The 8,447-nt window shown below is 47.1% G+C and overlaps 1 protein-coding gene and 1 pseudogene across 4 annotated transcripts in view; one reads left to right on the top strand and one right to left on the bottom strand.

The window, feature by feature from the left end:
* Positions 1-4,264, top strand: part of LOC106144390 — a 5,313-nt pseudogene extending 1,049 nt beyond the window's left edge.
* Plekhm1 (pleckstrin homology and RUN domain containing M1) overlaps positions 1-8,447 on the bottom strand; it is a 52,154-nt gene that overhangs the window by 28,496 nt on the left and 15,211 nt on the right. For all 4 annotated transcript variants that reach the window (XM_005369072.1, XM_026777020.1, XM_026777019.1 and 1 more), the window contains exon 4: positions 5,987-6,613. In XM_005369072.1, coding sequence (XP_005369129.1) covers positions 5,987-6,613 — 627 coding nt within the window. The remainder of the gene's footprint in view (positions 1-5,986; positions 6,614-8,447) is intronic.

The following is an 8,447-nucleotide window of genomic DNA, read 5'->3' as shown; positions in this document are numbered from 1 at the left end:
TAAAAAAAAAAAGAATATAAAATGGTACCATTGCTATAGGAACAGTTTGGTAGCTCCTCAGAGTTCCATGTGGTCCAGCAACTCTTCTCTAAGAGAATCAAAACATGTCCAGCTGAAGTCTGGACATGACAGCTCACCACTATCTGCTTAGCACCATTACCTTCAGAGCCAAAGCTGGAGAGCAGTCAGTTAACAGGACGACCAACTGGGGCACACACACCAAATGGGAAAGTATTCAGACATGATGCATGCCATGGTGTGGATGAATCCTGAAGATGTTAAACTAAGTACAAGGAGCCGGCTACAAAAGGCTACACAGTACAAGGTTCTGTTCGCACAAATGTCCAGAACAGGTGAGAACAGAGCGAATGGGAACGCACTGCCCTTTCCTTCCATGACATAAAAATGGCCTTGAGTTGCACAGTAATGATCTTGCAACTGAGCATTTTGGCTCATGTCTGTAATTACAGCACTAAAGCAGAGGCAGGAGGATTGTGATGAGTTTGAGGTCTACACAGTGAGTTCCATGTCAGGCTACATAACAAGATCCTATCTTAAAAATCTGAAAGGAAAAAAAAAAGGTGAATTTTATGATGTGTGAACATGATTATCTTATCTTCATAAGAAAGACAACTCAGCAGTTAAGAGTCCAGGGTTGGATTCCTATCACCTACATTGTGGCTCACAAATGCCTATTACTCTAGACCCAGGGGATCTGGTGCCCTCTTCTGGCCTCCACAGGTACTGCACACATGTGGTATACAAACATACATTTAGACAAAACATAAATATAAAAAAATAAATAAGCAGCAGATGTGAGGGGGAAAGAAACCTTTATATTATACAGTATTAGTCTAGAACTGTGAAAATCAGCATGGGGGGGTTCCTCAAAAAAACAAAAAGAGAACAATTACATCCCACCAGCCACACTAGGTCTCCAGCTCTTGTGCAGTACTGCTGACAACGGCTCAGTCAGAGGCAGCCCAGCTACTCACCCGCAGATGGCTGGGTAAGGAAAACGTGGTAGGCACACAGCTGCAAACTAGAGGAAAACCGCACCAGGTACAGGAGAAAGGATGGGACTGAGGCAGTCATGGTATGAGAACTAAGACTCAGAAAGACGTGTCTTGTATATTTTCACCCACATATAGGATCTAGGTTTTAAAAAAGACAATGAAATCAGAGAGGGAAAAATCACAGGGATGCTGTATGGGAAAAGGAAGAAAACCAGGGAAAAGGAAAAGTAAGAGGGCATAATAGAAGAGGGTGTGATCAAGAACATAGGCTTGTATGAACATGCCAAAATGAAATTATTTTCTAATACTATGGGGGGCTTGAGTGAGGGGACAACTTATCAAGCCAGGCGTGGTGGCTCGAGGCCTTTGTTCCCAACACTTGAGCTCTGAGCTCAAGGCTAGCCTGGTCTACCTGATGAGTTCCAAGTACAACCAAGACCACAAAGTGAGATGCTATCTCGCAAACAAACAAACAAACAAAATCGAGAAGTGCAGGACAGTGGCTAGTACCTGTAATTCTTCTGACGCTGCCCAGGCAGGAGAATCCTAAATTCAAGACCAGCCTGAACTTCACAGTGAGTTCATGGACAGCCTAGGGAGACCTTGTTTCAAAAATGGTTGAGCATAATGGTGCACATTTTAATCCCAGCACTTGGGAGGCAGAGGCAGGCAGATCTCTGTGAGTTTGCGGCTTGCCTTGTCCATATAAGTGAATTGCAGGAGAGCAAGAGCTACACAATGAGACTCAGGAAAGTTAGGGATATACCTCAGTGGTAGAGTTTGACCAGCATAAATGAACTCTAGGTTCAGCTCCCAGTACTGGCTCTCCTGCTCAAAAGAAAAAAAAAACCTGCCGGGTGGGGGATCTCTGTGAGTTCGAGGTCAGCCTAGTCTACAAGAGCTAGCTCCAGGACAGGCTCCAAAGCTACAAAGAAACCCTGTCTCGAAATATAAAATAAATAAATAAATAAATAAATAAATAAATGAAAAAAATTCAAGGAAAATCTAAGAGTGTTACTTCTAGGGAGTGGAAAATGCTGGGTTCTTCTCTTCCTCCCGTTTCTGGTTTGTGGGAGAGACAGAGAGATGTATGTGCAGGTACAAGCACGTGCAGGCTTGAGGAACCTCAGTTATCATTCCTCACGCATCATCTCTCATGGCCTGCAGTCAGCCTAGTAAGTTTGCTGGCTGGCAGCGAGCTCCAGGGATCCACCTGGCTCTGCCTTCAGAAAACTGGGGTTACAAACGGGCACCACCACTCCCAGACTGTTCAACATGGGTTCTGGGGACTCAGTTCAGATAAGATGAGTACTTTTCCAGCCAGACTTCTTCCCAGCCTCCTGTCTGTGCATCCGTACATGTGTGCTCACAGAGGTGTGTACACCTTGGAGAGCAGTTCTGCCGAGCTAGGCAGGGTTTGGACTCTCTGACCACGCAGACCCTCATGCTGCTGGAACGTGTGTGGCTCTGTTTCACTCTAAAGTAAGGGCCACTGAAGAAAGCACAGTGTGAACTGCAATGCTGAGTCACTTCCCTTGGAAAATGACATCCGACAAACGTTGACAAAGTTTGCAGTGGAAAGACAGCACTGGTCAGAGGGGATGGTCAACACCAAGGAAACAGAAGGCTGGTAAGTGGACAGCCCAAGCAGTCCAGCGCCCGAGTCCACAACCCTCTATAATCATAGTCCAGACCCAAAGAACATTCAGCCCTCTGCCCACAGGGCAAGCCACAATTTACTCTCTGCAAACAGAACCCTTAGAGAAAACGAGAAAGGTTTATTTTGAAGTCATGTTTTGTACTTTGTTCAACCTGTAGATGTTTTAAGAGCTGAAACATTAAGGACAGGATATTTATGCCTAATTAACTTAAATATTCAAGTATCATAAGGAACAAACTCAACCGAAGCGCTGCTGAGGATGTAGAAATGCTAATCCCTGCAGCTTACAAGCTAACATCACGCCAAGTGTGGTGGTGCTTTTCTGTGAGCCCAGCTCTGGCAGATCAAGAGTTCAGGACCAGCCTAGGATATATGGTAAGACCTCATGTTTTTTTTTTTTTTTTTTAAAAAAATGCTGGGCCAGGGAGACAGCTCAGCAAGCAGAAACACCTACTGATTTTGATCTGCTGAACTCACATGGTGGAAGGAAAGAATTAACTCCAGAAAGTTGCCCTCTGACCTCTACATGAGGGTGTAGCATACTCCCCTCCCCAAGAGGGTAACTGAGGCCTGGCTCTGAGAATGACAGCACTGACCCTGCATTGCCTCGGTGTGGTCAAGGCTCCAGTCACTCACATCATTGCCTGGTGCTTATCTATACATCCTGACCCTCAGTTCTTTCAGAGTTTCCCCATAAGAACCACGTCAATGATTCCCAGACAGGGTGGATAGCCACTGACTCAAAGATCTCATGCTGGAACTTTCCAGTCTTGAGACTCATGAGAGATAAAGGTAAGGCGCATGACAAAGAGAAGGCCTGAGCGAGGTAAGCTAGCCTAAGTAACGTTAGATCCCCCCACCCCAGCATTTATCAAGGCAGAGGTGGCTCCTTGGGGTTTTTCCCCAATTGGCTCAATCTAAACTCCTCATCTGACTTCTGAAATTGCTATCTCATGGACTCTACCTCTGGAGTCTACCATTTTCACTTGAGCAACTGACTGTCAGGTCTAAAGAAAACTCTAATCCCACAAACTCTAAAAGGTGGTCCAGAAATGAGCTCAACCTAGACTATGGGAGGATTTCTGGTGGTTAGAAAAAAGTCAGCACACTTTTAATCCCAGCACTTGGGAGGCAGAGATAGGTAGATCTCTGTGAGTTAGAGACCAGCCTGGTCTACAGAGCTAGTTCCAGGACAGGCTCCAAAGCTACACAGAGAAATCCTGTCTCGAAAAAAAAAAAAAAAAAAAAAGCCAGCATTCCTCAGCAACTTGTAAACCCAGTTCCCATCTACCATAAGGAGTCATTTCCCTTACCTCTGGCAGAAGGGACGTACAGATACAATGACATAAACCTGTAGCTGCATAGCAAAGCACATACTGGCCTCCAGGCTCCCTCAGCATCACAAGGACATACCATACATTCCATTCTGAAGTCCACACTAGCATCGCAGATCTTCTCACCCGCCCAGGTTTTCCTCCTCCCAGATGCCCGCTCTAAGGGCAAGGTTCCCCCTTTGCTGCTGCTATTCTCACTACCCCCTCTCTGTTTTCTGTCTCTGGCTGTTCTCCCTTCTCTCACAGATAGATAGCCCTGGCTGTGTCCAGTCTGCTGCCATGTTCAGTCAATTGCTTTTTCTCTCTGCTCTGATTTCTTTCAGATGCCTCTTGGTATTGTCTCTCTATTATTTTTTTTTTTTTTTTTTTTTTTTTTTTTTGGTTTTTCGAGACAGGGTTTCTCTGTGGCTTTGGAGCCTGTCCTGGAACTAGCTCTGTAGACCAGGCTGGTCTCGAACTCACAGAGATCCGCCTGCCTCTGCCTCCCGAGTGCTGGGATTAAAGGCGTGCGCCACCGTCGCCCGGCTTGTCTCTCTATTATTTACAATAGAAACCTTCCCCTTCCCCACACCAGGGAGCCATCGTGTCGGCAGGTTTTTTTTTTTAACTGTACCTCCTTGCATATGTTTACTACACAGCCAATGATTTGGCTCAGACCACTCCATGAGAAATCTCTGTTTTAAAGATGGAGAAATGGCCCAAAAGAATCAGTGATTTGACTTACATTACTTGACTTGTAAATTGTGGAGCAGGTCTGGACACCAGGTCTTTGTGAGCCCTACCCACATATCACTGGGTCTGAGTCGATCCTATGCCAGGTGGCAACTTGCAAGGGCCTGAACCAAGGCTGTAAGGTGTACAGTAGCAGTGAAAAGGTCCTAGACAGGAGTTGATGGAACACAGACTTGAACTCAACAGAAAGTTACTAATGCCCGTAACCTTTTCAGTACTTTCCATTGGTGGGACTGAGGGATCATGGGACACTCCTGGCGGAGTGTTAGCAGACGGAAACTGCAAACCAGCTTCTGGGAGCTGACGGAACTCAATGCCCACTGAGTGGAACAACAGACATAAGAGAAGGAAGAGACTCTGACACACCAGCAACACACATGCACTACCTTTTGTAGGCCATGGAAGAAACAGGAAGAAAACTTAAAAAATAATAAAGTAAAAACAATGTTTCTGTTACAGATACATTTAGGAATTTGGAAGCATATGCACTTAGGAGGTAGGAGCAGAGTTCAAGGCCAGCCTGGGCTACAGTATGAGACTCTGACTCACAAAAATAAACAAAATTAAATGAAACCCAAAAAGCTTTGGGGTTTAGGAGTATAGTTCAGGGGTAGAGAGCTTGCCTAGTTCATGTAAGGCCTGGTTTGACTCCCTGCCCTGCACGGAGTGTAGAGGGATGAAGAGGGCCTGCTGGGGCTGGTAGTGCAGCTCAGCGTGTCTAGCACTGGGGATGGGTGCAGCTCAGCGGCAGAGAGTGTGTCTAGCACTTTAGCGGAGTGAGTTAAGAGAGTCTTCTACAAGCTCTTCACACTCACTCGTCCCCATTTGTCTCAGGTTCTGTGTCTGCCAAGAGTTCCAAAGGACACAGCCTACACACTCCACTGTATTTGCTGGGAGTTGGGTATCACTCTGAACTATCGGCATTTAGAGGGAACTGTTATTCCCTCTAGAGGAAAAAGACATATTTTATATGCACCTCAGAAAGGTCAAAGTCCAACTGAGTTCTAAATCTACTCTCTAGCTGGGAGTGGTGTCTCACACCTCTAATGCCAGCACTTAGGAGAACCTGGTATAGTAGCCTGAACTACAGAGGGAAGACATCTCAAAAAACCAAAGCAATCTGATCTCCCCACTGAGCTATTCCTGTTACAGTGAGAGGCCTGTCTCCTGACTTCCTTACACCCTACAGCGCCCTGCGACAAGCCCATGCACAGCAGCAGAGCAATGGCTGCAGGGTTACTCACTCTTGCAGAGACCTGTCAGAGTCATCAGCATTTGCCGGGCCCAGATCTGAGTCGTAGGACATGGGCTCCTCAGAATGGTCGGGGCTCTTGGAGCCATTCTCTTGTAGCAGGCAGCTGTCGGAGTTTAGGCTGCAGGACAGCTGGGATGAACTGGCCGTGTCCAGGCTGAGGGAAGAGGCAGTGAGCTTCCTGTTCCTGCGGATCTTGTGGCCAGAGTGTTGGACTTCGATGTCCTCAGAGCCCGAGGAATGGGAAATTGAATCCAGAGACTCCTTCCGCTGTAATTCTGCCCCAGAGGTAGTGAGAGGTTCGAGTTCAGAGAGGGGACAGAGCCCAGAAAGAGACAGTGGGGTGAGTGTCCACTCATTTAAGATGGCCGACTTGTAGGAGAGTTCAAAGGACAAGGATGTCAGTCCCTGCAGGAAGCTCAGGAGGAACTCGCCCTCTTCGGCATCCCGCAGCAGGGCTGTGGGCTGATAGTACTCGCACAACTGTGCGGGCTCCTGCAGGAGCAATTTCAGATAGCACTCCATCAGACCATCATTGAGGGCCAGCCGCAGCCAGGCCCGACAGCGGCCTACATCTGTGTTGATGAAGACCAGGTGTTCCAACTCTGAGATGATGTGTCTGGAGAGGGACAGAGCAGATCGATTCTCAGAGACACGGTTTTAAGGCACTGCTTAGCAAGAACCAGTGGTGAGTACTGCAAACATAAACACACTTAAACAGAACAAATTCTGGGGTAACAACTCAGGGAATTCAGAAAAGCTGAGCTGTTGAGTTACAGCTACCAGATGTCATCTACTAAGCCAGGACATATATGCTAAGCTCCCAACCCCTAAAGCCTGGGGAATAAATCCAGGGCATTGCGTGTGCTAAGCGTACATTCTACTACTGAGCTATGCTCTCAGCCCCAGGCTACTGCCGCCACAAGAAATACATGGAGTTCAGTCCCTTTGTTGGTGGAGTGGGAGGCTGGGCCCTTGCTTCTGCTTAGAAAAGGGCACTGTCTGGGTTAGGCCCTGAAGACTTTCCAGAAAGAAAGATGGACAAACTTTCATCACAATGGACTATCAGAGAAGACATAATGGGCAGAAAAGCAGCAGACCTATCAAGGGATTGGGAGAGTTCCCATGACAACAGGTGGAGGATGCTGGCAGGTCACAAAGCCAGGCAATAGAGGGGGCCTTGACTGTCACCTGATCAGGCATTATGGGGGAAAAAGATCCCTTACTTGGCTGTTAAGCTAAAGCACCTGGGAGAACTTAGCTGGACACACATTCAGGGCTTTGACCTAGTGAACTGCTTGGGAGCTAAGTGGTTCTGCACAGGGAAGTGAGCTGACCACAGCAGTACACATTAGAGTGGACTCTAGGTGCACGAAACTCAGTTCCCAAAGCTGCAGTCTGAGATAAACCCTCGTGCTACCACAGTGTCCTGTGCAGGAGTGCACCCACCATCCTCTGGACTCAGTGGCTAAGCTCCAACTAACTGCAGCTCAGTATATGTTGACTGGCTAACTGAACCAATGAGACACTGAACAAGATACAGAGAGACAGCTGTAAAAGCGTTGTCCGGGCTGGACAGATGGCACTTGCTGCACTTCCAGAGGACCCGAGTTCAGTTCCCAGTATATACTGCCTGGCTCATAAGTACTTATAACTCCAGCTCCAGGAATCCGATCACCTCTCCTGGATTTCCTGCGCACCCACATGCATGTGGCATATATACACAGACACACACTTATACACATAAATTTAAAAAAGAAAAAAAACATTGTTACTCAGAAGAGAGCTAAAAACCCAAGCCAGGGCAGTGGCAGCAGGTAGGGAAATGCAAACCAGAGACTGACACGGCATCTTCAGGCTGAGGTGGCATTTCAAATGCCGAGGAGGCAGTGCCAGCTACCAACTTAGAGCCTAAGCAGTCAAGAGCAAGGTCAAAGACAGGACCTTGGAGTGAATATTCAGTCACTATCTGGCTTCTTGGTTAAATGCCAGACACAACTTATTATGAGTCTAAAGTTTAGAACCAGGTTTGATTCCTAGCACCCATATGGTGGCTCGGTCATCTCTCGCTCCAGTTCCATGGGATCTTGCACCCTTCTTTGGCTGTGTGCCCTACATCAGGCACATACACAGAGTAGACATGTTTATAGGGAAATACTCATATACATAAAATTTTTAAAAACTAAGTTTAGCAGATAGAAACTCAAACATTCAAAGGCAAGGTCAGCAAACTTTCCCCGTTAAAAGGACCAGAGAATATTTTAGTCTTTTCAGGCCACACAACTCGGTAGCAAGCACATGACTCAGCCCAGTGTAGTCAGAGGTCGACAGTACTGGTGAGAGGCAGCCACAGGCTCTAGATGAGAGAAGAGCGTCTCAGATCTGGAGATAAAGCCTTCCTATAAGGCCGTCCATCTCCAGCCCTACCTCACAGTGCCTACACTACAACACTG

The sequence above is a fragment of the Microtus ochrogaster genome, unplaced genomic scaffold, assembly GCF_000317375.1.
Source record: "Microtus ochrogaster isolate Prairie Vole_2 unplaced genomic scaffold, MicOch1.0 UNK44, whole genome shotgun sequence".
Lineage (NCBI taxonomy): Eukaryota > Metazoa > Chordata > Mammalia > Rodentia > Cricetidae > Microtus > Microtus ochrogaster.
Note: the sequence above shows the minus strand (reverse complement) of the source record. Positions and strands in the feature narration are given on the sequence as shown.